This window comes from Sciurus vulgaris, assembly GCF_902686455.1.
Source record: "Sciurus vulgaris genome assembly, chromosome: 11".
In the NCBI taxonomy this organism is placed as follows: domain Eukaryota; kingdom Metazoa; phylum Chordata; class Mammalia; order Rodentia; family Sciuridae; genus Sciurus; species Sciurus vulgaris.
In genome coordinates, this window is record NC_136472.1 from 71,607,410 (window position 1) to 71,621,022 (window position 13,613).

The 13,613-nt window shown below is 37.6% G+C and overlaps 1 protein-coding gene across 1 annotated transcript in view; it reads left to right on the forward strand.

The window, feature by feature from the left end:
- Window positions 1-13,613, forward strand: part of MRPL48 (mitochondrial ribosomal protein L48) — a 62,009-nt gene that overhangs the window by 31,467 nt on the left and 16,929 nt on the right. The window contains exon 5 of the mRNA XM_079103826.1: window positions 12,594-12,760. Within this exon, the coding sequence (XP_078959952.1) occupies window positions 12,594-12,760 (167 nt within the window). The remainder of the gene's footprint in view (window positions 1-12,593; window positions 12,761-13,613) is intronic.

Consider the following 13,613-nt stretch of genomic DNA (forward strand, 5'->3'; position numbering starts at 1 on the left):
GAGATTGAGATACAGAAGTCATTCTATCATGTTGTATATGGTAAATACAATTATATCTGTCAGATTTCAAATGAATGAAGCAGTTCTCCCTGAGAGTCAGCGAAGGTGTCATGGAGCTTAGTGCAATAAACATTTATCAAATGCTATCTGTATTCTTGGCACTGGGTATGTTAAGTTGAACTAGACACTCTTCTAGGAGTTTTTAGTTGCTTAGGATAGCAGATAACAACACTGGGATATAAAGAACATAGGAGAGTTCCTTTGGCAAAAAATAGTTCCCTTCTATGATGACCTGATCTTTGACTGGGCCTTCAGAGCCCCTAGTCTTCAGCCCACTGGGAGTCTCACCTTGCTTCACCTGTCTGCCAAATTATGACCGAGTCAGCTATTTAGGGAAGTTCATAATTTGATGTGAATAATAGTAATGATCCCTTTCCATTTTCAGAATGCTTTTACATCTGTTATCTCACTACCTCAGAACACCAGTAGTCCTCGAGCTGAACCCCTCTTCAAGTTTAATAACAATCTTCCCTATTTTAAAAATCATTAAGCGAATGAGCAAAATTATCTAAATTTCAGATTTATCCCACCAGTATTACTTGATGAAAACAAGTATTCACAGAGAAACTCAGATATATTTTCATATTTTTTGAGATGCAGAGAATTTCATTTATATAATGTAACCATATTTTCTGCTAGTAAAGTCTGCTTGTTATGTTTCAAAGGCACATTGGTAAATATTTTATGGTGTTTCACTAAGAGAAACGTGATTTTTTAAGGCCTTTTGCAAATTTGAAAAACTTTCAAGGCAAAAAAGCAGACCAACTGAGGAGCAGAAGTGATTTCTGTATGAAGACGCTGCTAATAAATGACAACTAGAACCAGAATTCAGTTCAATTTTAACTCAACATTTAATATTACTGAGCTCTAGGAATAGAAAGATGAATGAGACATCATACCTTCTTTTATGAATTGAGATGATAGTTGGGCTACCATAATAGAAGACCCACCATAATAAGGGCTTAACTATAAAAGTGCAAGTAGATACTCCAGCCCTCTTCTCTCCCGTACTTCTACTGCTTCTCTCACATAGATGGCTCCACCCTCTTCAGCTATCATGTCCACATTCCAGCCATCAGGAAGAGGAACAGGGAAAAAGGGACATGCTTCTTCTCATTAGGAGTATATCCAAGAAATTACACATTAGCACTTCTGCTTATATCCCACTGATTGGAATTCAGTCACACAACCATACCTAGCAACAGATTAATTGGGAATGTCATTTTTGTTATGAATGGTCATGTGCCCATTAAAAATCCAGCAGTTCTGATATTAATGGAAAAAGAGGGGTTAGATATTGAGGAAATTGATAGGCTCTGCACACTGTGCTTGGAAAAAGAGAGGTTAAGAAAAATGTCTTAGAATTAGGCAAACTAGAGTTAAAGATTCAAGCCTGATGTTAAACTTGTGTGTCCTTGGGCACATTACTTTTCCAAGCCACAATTTCCATGACTTGGAATAGGAAAGTATGCTTCCCAGTGTTGCTCTGAGGAATAAGTTAAATGAGAAAATTTTGAATACTTAAGTGTATTTAAAGTGTCTACAACATGGTACCTGGAAGTGGTGACAACAATGATGTTATCATTAGGACTTCTTTTTATGATCCTATAGCATTCTACTCTTCTTTTTCAAAATGTGCATTTTCTCACAGGTACTTGTTCTGTAAATGCCTTTCCCAACAGATTGCAAGCTTCAGAGAGCAAGGACTATGCTGTCTTATTTACTATCATATCCCTAATACTAACCTAAATGTGGCTCATCACCAGTAGGCAGTAAACATTTGTGAAATGAATAAATGTGATAAATGATAGCACTGGGCATGGGAGAATGCTGTGGGACCACACAGAAGTACCTACTCAATATGAGGAATTAGGGAAGGCTTTTTGGAAGAACCTGAGCTGAGTCTTGAAAAATGAATAGGAGTTTCTCACAATTAAGAGCGTGGGCTGGGGAGTCAAAAGCTTTGCAGAGAGGGCAAACATTCTGGGCAAAGGTGAGGAGACATTGATCCTAGAAATGGAGTCAGGAAACTTTCAGCATTTTATTAATTCTGGTATTTCACATGGGTGTTTGGGAATGAGGAGAGATGAGACTGGAGAAGTAGGCAGGTCTAATGAATTGGGGATTGAACCCAGGAGCACTCTACCAGTGAGCTACATCCCCAGCATCTCACTTCTTTTTTTCTTTTTCTTTCTTTCTTTTCTTTTTTTTTTTTTTTTTTTTTGAGACAGGGTATTGCTAAGTTTTCCATGCAGGTCTTGAATTCACGATCCTCCTGCCTCAGCACTCTTACTACTCCCAAACAAGTAAATTACATTTACTGAGTAACTACTCTCGTATGTCATGCCTAAAACCCAGGGATAGTGACTTTTCACTGCTTGTTCAACTGTACCTGCCTGAAATGGTTGTTCTTAGGTTCCCCTTATGAATTTAATTGCCATGGTACAGTCAAGGTAGCTTGTGTTAAAGTCACCTTACACATGGGAGGTAGGCTGCTTTTTATAATTAAATTGAGAGAACATGTTCTTTTTGTGTATGTGTCCCTCACACATGCAAGGGGAGTATTCTACCACAGTTATATTCCCAGGTATTTTATTTTATTTTATTATTTTTTATTTTATTTTATTTTATGGCAAGGTGTTACTAAGTTGCCCAAAACTTGCCTCAAATTTTTTATCCTCCTGCCTCGGCCTCCTGAGTAGCTGGGATCGTAGGTGTGCACCACCCTACTCTGCTAGGATGTGTCTTTCTCTCTGTGAGGGTGCTGGCACTGTTTTCTACTTCTTTGGAGACTTTCCTTAGTGTGGTTGGGCCAGCATTTTATACACAGCAAGTGCTTATTAATTTCTTCATTCTGCAAAACTTATCAAAAAGATATTGAGAACATGCTTACCTCTAATTTATAGTACTAATAATATCCTGTGTACATTACTTTTTTCTTTTTTTTTTTTCCCCTTTTTAGTACTAGTGTTTAAACCAAGGAATGCTTAACCACTGAGCTACATCCCTAGCCCTTTTTGTTTTTTATTTTGAGACAGGGTCTTGCTAAATTATTTTGGTCCTTGCTAAGTTGCTGAGGCTATCTTTGAATTTGTGATCCTCCTGCCTTACCCTCTTGAGTAATTGGGATTACAGGCATGAACCACTACACCCAACTGTATACATTGGTGAAAATACCAATTATTGAGTACCATATACCAGGTGCTCTAACTACTATGTGCCAGGCTTTAAAAACATAATTTCATTTTACAGTATTACAAGTGATATGTTTAATTTAATCCTCAGAATATTCTGTGGTTGTTAAAGCCCCTGTTTGAGGAATCTGAGCCACAGCAAGATGAAATGACTTTCCCAAATGACTTGCTCAGAATCTATCTAATGTTTTATGCTATTTCCATTTTATATAAATTCACTATATTGAGCTTCACAATAACCTTTGCTGTAGCAGATGAAGAAACTGAGACCTAAAGTGGTCACCCAGTGTCATAGAATGACTAAGCAGATAATTAGGATTTGAATTCAGATTTCCTTTGGCTTCCATCTGAGTCTGGTGCTCTTGATGCAGCCACAAGTTGTGCCACCTTGCCACCCCAATCAGAGTCAAACCTTCTGTGTGTATGTGTGTGTGACATTGAGTTATAAACATGCTCACACAGTTCATTGTGAACTGTTCAGAGAGAGACCAGCAAATCATTCAAGTCCCCAGTTGTAAGTTTTATTATTTTTATCACCAGAACTTTTGGAAGCTGAATATGCTGCAGGCATATTGGGCTTTTTGTCTGAGGATTAGGATGATGCAATTCCTTTCCAATTTTCACACCCTAAAGAGTGCCACCTATGGCTAGGGATATGGCTCAGTGGTAAATACTTGTAGTACTTGCCTAATAGGCAAGAGAACCTGGGTTCAATCTCTAGAACCACAAAGAGAGAGAGAAAAAAAGAATGCCACCTATTGTAATAGGCAGATACTCTCACCTTTCACTTTGAAAGAAAGAGCCTGGGGTTGGGCTTATAGACCCAGTTTCCAGCCCCGAATAGACATAAAGTGGTTACCTTTGCCATTTCCTTACTATTGTAACCTTATATATGTACATATATATGCTTATCTATTATAATGTGTGTATGTGATAATGTGGACATTTCTGTAGAAAAGTGGTAGTTTATCCCACGGTCCATTTGGAGGTTCATAGTATAACACTGCAGGGTCTTAAGAATGGCTACCATAGGCCATCCAGTAATTAATCCAGACCAGTCATAGAATGCCAAGGTTCGATGGTGGACAGTAGCTGGTCTTCCCTACTCCCTTTCTCCTAGCCTTCCTTCTTTTCTTCCTGGCTGTCTTCCATGTATAGTCAGTGTGGGCTTCCCAAAACAGCCATGTTTCATGTACATCCCTTGCACAGATATCTTTAATAACTCCCAATGGCATTATGAAGGTATGAACTCAGTCAGTAGGAACAGAGGAGGGGATGGATGTAAGAAAAATTGTACAGGTAAAATTACTGAAGCTAGAATCTGATATTATATGCAGTTAAGCTCTTGCTGACTATGTTGTTCTCTGGCTCAGAACTGATATATAATAATATAACAATGGGCCCCTGATGATGTGAATCAGTCCAGACAAATCTAGGCCAACATGGAAAAAGTAAGTAGATGCCAAGAGGGATACTGGAATCAGCTTTCTTTCTCTGTTCACCCAAAGCAACACCTTCAGAGAGCCCTGGCATTTTCCTAGGGTAAGAAAAACCTCCTAGGACTTCAGGGAAGCTCCTCCCTTCTCTGATGGAAAATTTCAGCCTCTCCCCATTGCATTTAGACTTCAGAATTCTTTACAGCTCTTACTGCAGTATTGTCACAGTGAGAAGTCCTGTTGCTGCATTTGGTCATGGGCGTGGTGGGCTATGAACAAGAGAGAGCAAGGCCCTGCACCTTGATGGTTGGTCTCTAGAGATTGGCTTCTCACTCATAGCAAGGTCTAGCATCCTGGTCTGGTCACCATTGTTAAAAACTTTTCTAATGCAGCTGGGTGTGGTGGCACATGTCTATATTCCCAGAAACTTGGGAGCATGAGGCAGGAGGATTGCAAGTTTAAGAAGAGCCTAAGTGAGTCAGACCTTGTCTCAAGATAAAAAATAAAAAGTGTGGGGATGTAACCCCATAATAAAGAACCCTGGCTACCCACCTCTGCAAAACAGACAGACAAAAAACAACTTTAGTGGATGCAGTTAAAAAGGTCTGGGCTCTATCTTGCCTGCCTGTGTGACTTGGGAGGACATTCTGAATTCTCATGGCTTCATATTCTATCCACACAGATATGAAGAACTAGGACAAAAATCATTTCTCTCTCTCTCGCTCCCCCCCTTCTATTACCCAGTACTAGGGATCAAATTCTGGGCAAGTTAACGTTTATTGAGTGTTTAAATATGTGTCACAGATTGTATTAACTACTTTACGTGGTATTTTGTTCAATTCTCAGAACATCCCTGCGAGATCAGGTTTATTGTCAGTATTACTAGCCTTGTGAAAGGAATACTTCTGTGTATTGTAGCAGGAATACCCTGCTTCTGCCAACTAGGTTCCTGCTCTCTTAGGCTGACCTGGAGAGTAGCTGTGTGGGGACACCATTCCAGATGCTCTGTCAGAAAGAGCTCTGCTGTGGCAGCCCATAGGCTGTTGGCTCCTAGATAGAGGTGGCTTAAGATATAAGTAGAGATAGATTTTTTTCTTTTTCTTTTCCTTTTTTCTTTTCTTTCTTTCTTTCTTTTTTTTTTTTTTTTCCTTAGGTACTGGGGATTGAAACCAATGTCTGAGCATGTGCTTTATTACCCAGATACATCCCCAGCCCCCATTTTTTCTTTAAAAAACTATTTCTACCAATAGTAAGACTAAATACATCTCTATTAGGACAATATGGCTTTGTCTCAAGGATAGACAAATTGTCCAAGGGAATAAAATAAAGACTATAAAACAGATCCATATATCTGTGGATACTTAGTGTGTGACAAAGTACTGGGGGTTGAACTCAGGGACACTTGACCACCAAACCACATCCCCAGCCCTTTTTTTTTTTTTTTTTTAAATAATGTATTTTTTTTTATTGTAAACAAATGGGATACATATTGTTTCTCTGTTTGTACATGGCATAAAGGCATACCATTTGTGTAATCATAAATTTACATACAGTAATGTTGTTTGATTCATTCTGTTATTTTTTCCCTTTCCCCCACCCATCCCACCCCTCTTTTCCCTCTATACAGTCCTTCCTTCCTCCATACTTGCCCCCCTCCCTAACCCTAACTCTAACCCTAACACTAACCCTCCCCTCCCCCGATTATATGTCATCATCCACTTATTAGCGATATCATTCGTCCTTTGGCTTTTTGAGATTGGCTTATCTCACTTAGCATGATATTCTCCAATTTCATCCATTTGCCTGCAAATGCCATAATTTTATTCTTCTTTATGGCTGAGTAATATTCCATTGTATATATATACCACAGTTTCTTTATCCATTCATCAATTGAAGGACATCTAGGTTGGTTCCACAGTCTGGCTATTGTGAATTGAGCAGCTATGAACTTTGATGTGACTGTATCTCTATAGTATGCTGATTTTAAGTCCTTTGGGTATAGGCCAAGGAGTGGGATAGCTGGGTCAAATGGTGGTTCCATTCCAAGTTTTCTAAGGAATCTCCACACTGCTTTCCAGAGTGGCTGCACTAATTTGCAGCCCCACCAGCAATGGATGAATGTACCTTTCTCCCCACATCCTCGCCAACACCTGTTGTTGCTTGTATTCTTGATAATCGCCATTCTAATTGGGGTGAGATGGAATCTTAGGGTGGTTTTGATTTGCATTTCTCTAATTACTAGAGATGTTGAACATTTTTCCATATGTTTGTTGATTGCTTGTAGATCTTCTTCTGTGAAGTGCCTATTCATTTCCTTAGCCCATTTGTCGACTGGATTATTTGTATTCTTAGAGTAGAGTTTTTTGAGTTCTTTATAGATTCTGGAGATTAGCGCTCTATCTGAAGTATGATTGGCAAAGATATTCTCCCACTCTGTAGGCTCTTTCTTTGCATTGCTGATAGTTTTCTTTGCTGAGAGAAAGCTTTTTAGTTTGAATCTCTCCCAGTTATTGATTCTTGCTTTTATTTCTTGTGCTATGAGAGTCCTGTTAAGGAAGTCTGGTCCTAAGCCGACATGTTGAAGATCTGGACCTACTTTTTCTTCTATAATCTGCAGGGTCTCTGGTCTGATTCCAAGGTCCTTAATCCATTTTGAGTTTAGTTTCGTGCATGGTGAGAGATATGGGTTTAGTTTCATTCTGTTGCATATGGATTTCCAATTCTCCCAGCACCATTTGTTGAAGAGGCTATCTTTTCTCCATTGCATATTTTTGGCACCTTTGTCTAGTATGAGAAAATTGTATTTATTTGGGTTTGTGCCCAGCCCTTTTTTGTATTTTATTTAGAGACAGAGTCTCACTGAGTTGCTGAGGCTGGCTCTGAATTCACAATTCTCCTGCCTTAGACTCCTGAGTAGCTGGGATTATAGGTGTGCATCACTGTATCCAGCAAAAAGTGACTCTTGATTCCTGTTTTATACTATATACAAACATCACTTAAAAATGGATTGTAGTCTGAAGGTGTAGTTCAGCAGTAGATCATGTGCTTGCATGGGGCCTTAGGTTCAAGCTCCAACACCCCCCCCCCCCAAAAAAAAAACCCCAAAAAAACCACCCCATAAATCTAAGTGTAAATGTTAAAATAATAAAGCTGCTAGAAGATAAAAATAGAAGAATATATTCATTGTCTTAAGGTAGGCAAAGATTCCTTAAACAGGACACTAATAACTATAGACATAAAAGAAAAATGATTAAATTGTACTATATTAAAATAACTCACTCTCATCAAGATACAAAGTAGTGGGCTGGGATTGTAGCTCAGTGGAAGAGCGCTTGCCTAGCATGTGTGAGGCATTGGGTTTGAGTCTCAGCACCACATGTAAATAAATAAAATAAAGGTCCATTGACAACTAAAAAATATTTTTTAGAAAATAGTGAAAAAGAAAGCTATAGGGAGGGAAAAGACACTTGCATATATGTGCAAGTGATTATATATAGACTGTATAAAGAACCTGTACAAATCAATAAGAGAAAGACAACTCAATTTTTAACATGGACAGAGTAATTAGTTCAGTGGTAGAACACATGGTTAGCATTTACAGGGTCCTGGGTTTAATCCCTAGCAAGTAGAAAATCAAAATAAAATTAAAATAGACAAAATACATGAATAGGCAGGTTATAAAGACACCATCCAAATGGCCATATATATAGGAAGGTACTCAGGCTCAGTAAACATAAAGGAAATGCTTGTTAAAACCTCAGTACATTGCTACTACATATCCACCAAAGTGGCTAAAGAACAAAAAAGCCTGACCGTACTAAATTTTCACAAGACTGCAGAACAATTAGAACTCCTATACACTGCTGGAAGGGGACTAAATGGAAAACTACTTTGTAAAACAGAGAGTATCTATTAAGGATGAACATATGCAGACTTTATAATTTAGTATTTCAGTTCCCAGATGTATTCCCATGAAAAATACATACATACTTTCAGTAAGATACATACAAGAACATTGGTAGCAATGCTGTTCAAAATGGCTTCACACTAGGAACAACCCACATTCCCACCAACAGTAGAAAGGGTAAATAAATTTTATTATATTTGCACAGTGGACTACTAGATCATTCAGAAAGAAAGAACCATTATTGTTTTGATATAATGCATGACAAATTTTACCAACATAAAAGAGAGTGTACCATATCATTACATTTTCATGAAATTCAAAATTAGGCAAAATAACTATATGGTTATATAACTCAGGATAATGATTAACAGTTTGGGAAAAGGCAGAGACCTTTTGGAGTACCAGTAAAGATCTATATTGTCTAGAATACTGATTACACAGATACTTTCACTTTGTGAAAATTTATTAAACTGTATACTTATTTATGCATTTGGGGGTATGAATATTATATTATAATAATAGCTTCCAAAACAGATTTTTTAAATTAAATTCTTTTTTATTTTTACAGACTGCATTTTGATTCATTGTACACAAATGGGATACAACTTTTCAATTCTGTTGTTGTACACAATGTAAATTCACACCATTCATGTAATCATACATATACATAGGGTAATACTGTCTGTTTCATTCTATCTTTCCATCCCCCACCCACTCCCACCCCATTTACCTTTATACCATCCAAAGTTCCTTCATTCTTCTCTTCCCCCAACACCCCCACCTCGTTATATATTGTCACGCACTTATCAGAGAAAACATTCGGCCTTTGTTTTTTGGGCTTTGCCTATTTCACTTAGCATGATATTTCCCAACTTCATCCATTAACTAGCAAATGCCATCATTTTATTCTTCTTTATGGCTGAGTAACATTCCATTGTGTATATAAACCACAGTTTCTTTATCCATTCATCAATCGAAGGCATCTAGGTTGGTTCTACAATCTAGCCATTGTAAATTGAGCTGCTATGAACATTAATGTGGCAGCATCATTATAGTATGCTGATTTTAAGTCCTTTGGGTATAAACCAAGGAGTGGGATAGCTGTGTCAAATGGTGGGTCCATTCCAAGCTTTCTGAGGAATCTCCATACTGCTTTCCAGAGTGGCTGCACTAATTTGCAAACCCACCAGCAATGTATGAGTGTACCTTTTTCCCCACATCCTCTCCAACACCTATTGTTGCTTGTGTTCTTGATAATAGCCATTCTAATTGGAGTTAGTTGAAATCTTAGAGTGGTTTTAATTTGCATTTCTCTAATTACTAGGGACGATGAGCACTTTTTCATATATTTGTTGATCACCTGTATATCTTCTTCTGTGAAGTGTCTGCCCAGTTCCTTAGCCCATTTATTGATTGGGTTCTTTGTATTTTGGGTGTGAAGTTTTTTAAGTTCTTTATAAACTTTGGAGATGAGTGCTCTGTCTGAAGTGTGTGTGGAAAAGATTTTTTCACACTCTGTAGGCTCTCTTTTCACATTATTGATTGTTTCCTGTGCTGAGAAAAACTTTTTAGTTCGAATCTATTCTATTTATTGATTCTTCCTTTTATTTCTTGTGCTATGGGAGTCTTGTTAAGGAAGTCTGATCCTAAGCCAACATGATGGAGATTTGGGCCTACTTTTTCTCCTATTTGATGAAGGGTCTCAGGTCTAATTCCTAGATCCTTGATCCATTTTGAGTTGAGTTTGTACAGGGTGAGAGATAGGGGTTTAATTTCATTTTACTGCATATGGATTTCCAGTTTTGCCAGCACCATTTGTTGAAGAGGCTATCTTTTCTCCATTGTAAGTTTTTGGCATTTTTGTCTAGTATGAGGTTACTGTACTTATGTGGGTATGTCTCTGTGTCTTCTGTCCTGTACCATTGATCCACCTGTCTATTTTGGTGCCAATACCTTGCCGTTTTTGTTACTATTGCTCTATAATAGAGTTTAAGTTCTGGTGTTGTGTTACTTCCTGCATCACTCTTCCTGCCCAGGATTGCTTTGGCTATTCTGGGTCTTTTGTTCTTCCAGATGAATTTCATGATTGCTTTTTCTGTTTCTATGAGAAATGTCATAGATATTTTAATTGGAATTGCGTTAAATCTGTATAGTGCCTTTGGAAGTATGGCCATTTTGATAATATTAATTCTGCCTATCCAAGAACATGGGAGATTTTTCCATCTTCTAAGGTCTTCTTCAATTTCTTTCTTCAATTTTTGTAGTTTTCATTGTAGAGATCTTTCACCTCTTTGGTTAGATTGATTCCCAAGTATTTTATTTTTTTTGAAGCTATTGAGAATGGAGTTGTTTTCCTCATTTCCCTTTCAGATGTTTCATTGCTTATGTATAAAAATGCTTCCAAAACATAGTAGATTTTAAGTTTTTCTTTTGTTTTATTCTTTTGCAATGCCTTGGATCATGCTAGGCAAGCACTCTATCACAGAGCTATATACCAAGCCCCCAAATTTTTAAATATGGAAGGAAAGCAGTTAAAAAGGCTTCTTCCCACTATGGTCTGGCCACCCAGGTCCCTCACAGGCAGCCAGTTATACTAGTATTTTTGAACATCCTTTCAGAGATAGTTTTTGGATATCCAAGCAAATAAGTGTATATGTAATTATATAGACACACAAATAGATACATCTGTTCTCTCCCACCCACCCTACATATGTGGCATTATTTTGAACACACTGTTCTACAGTGTGATTCCATCATTTAGGTGATTTCATCATTTAATTATTTTAAAGGTCTTTCTATATCAGTATATAAAAAAGTTTCTGTCAGGTATGGTGGCACATCCTTATAATCCTAGCTACCTGGAGGATGAGGCAAGAGGATTGCAAGAGTTGGAGGCCAGCCAGAGTGACACTCTGCCTCAAAATACAATTTCAAAAAAGGAACTGGGGGACTGGGGATATAACTCAGTTGGTAAAGTGCTTGCCTAGCATGTGTAAGACCCTGGGTTTAATCTCCAGCGTTATCAAAAACAAACAAACAAAGGAACCGGGGATGTAGTCTAGTGGTAGAATGCTCACTTAGCACGCTTGAGGCCCTGGGTTCAGTCCCCGGTACCACATGCACAGAAGAGTTTCTTATTTCTTCTTATAGCTGCATTCATTTATTTAACAAGTTTCTCTTGATGGGCATTTTGGTCAGATTATTTTCAGTTAAGAAGCATTCTTCATCCTAATCTATGTTGTGTTAAAGATCTTTTCCCAGGCTTCCTTTCAACTTTTTATAACAATCTGCACAGGTTCATATGTACTTAGGCAATATTTTATATGAAAGACAAAGGTAAAACTATAATAATTATTCTACCTCTCAGTTCTCAACTAGAAGGCTGTAGGTTGTGGAATTTCAGAGCTAGGAGGTCTGCTGAGACTCCCCACTGTTGATCTCTTCAAGATTTTGATGAATGCTAAGGATTTTCTCAGAAAAACGTACGTGTAAAATTTTGCATATACATTTTGCAGCTCATAGACCTCTTAATTCATCTATGGAGTCTAGATTTAGAATCTTTTGATCTAAACTGAAGGTGTAGCTCAGTAGTAGAGTGCATGCTTAGCATGTGCAAGGCCCTGCACTTAATCCCCAGCATCAAAAAGAAAAGAATCTTAATCTGACATAACTCCATCAATTTGCAAATTGAGAAACAGAGCTAGAGATGGGAAGTGGGTCTCAAAACAAGGTGATGGCAGAAGTCAGTCATGTGTATTCTTGTTAAAACAATGCTAGCAATTTTCTCTCTCCTGATGTTTCAGCCCAAACTGTTAAGGGAAGCCATCCATTCCTTCCTGAGAGAACTTCAGCTTGTAGGTAGGGTAACCTAAGAGAAAAATGGTGAACAAGTATATTCGAAAGACTGAATTTTTTAAAAAGATCCAAATGGTATGACTGGAATTTCTTGTACAATACTTTATTATTTTCTTTCTCTTTTGTTTGTTTTCTGTTCAGCCCAAGAAGAAGGGAAAAGTGGAAGTGAGACCCATTAATTTGGGGACAGATTATGAATATGGGGTTTTAAACATTCACGTAACTGCATACGACATGACCCTGGCAGAGAATTATGCCCAGTATGTTCATAACTTCTGCAACCATCTCTCCATCAAAGTCGAGGAAAGGTATGAAGGGCGCCTTTGGATGGATGTTCTTGATGTAACTTGCTCTATCTTTTTCATTAAATCAAGTTTTTTGAGAAATAATTTACATGTAGTAAAATTCACAGTTTTTAGGTATATAGTTTGCTATAATCAAAATTTAGAACAGTTCCATTAAAGTAAAATTTCCCATATTCTTTGGTATAGTCAACCTCCTTCCCTTGCCCTACTCAATTCCCTGGCAACTACTGATTGATTTTTTGTCCCTGTTGTTTTTAACTTCTTCAACATATCATGTAAATGGAATCACACAGTGTATAGCTATTTGTCTGGCCTCTGACTTAGCATAATGTGCCTGGGAGTCATGGTTTGCAAGTTTTTATTTATTTATTTATTTTTACTTTTTGTAGTACTGAGGATTAGACCTTGGCATGATTTACCACTGAGCTACATCCCCAGCCCTTTTTATTTTTTATTTTGAGATAGTCTTGCTGAGTTGCTGAGGCTGGCCTCAAATTTGTAATCCTCCTTCTTCAACCTCCCAAATAGCTGGAATTAAGTTTTTTATTTTTTTAATTGTGGTAATATATATAAAGTTTATCATCATACCTTTTTTTTTTTTTTTTTTTGGCATACTGGGGATTAAACTCAAGAGCACTCTAACCCTGGGCTACATCCCCAGCCCATTTTAGTTTGTATTCTGAGACAGGGTCTTGCTAAATTGCCAAAGTTGACCTCAAATTTATGCTTTTCCTGCCTTAAATTTCCTGAGTCATTGGGATTATAGGCATGTGCCACCCACACCTTGCTCCAGCTTAACTTTTTTTTTTTTTAAGTTGTAGATGGACACAACATCTTTATTTTATTTTATATTTAT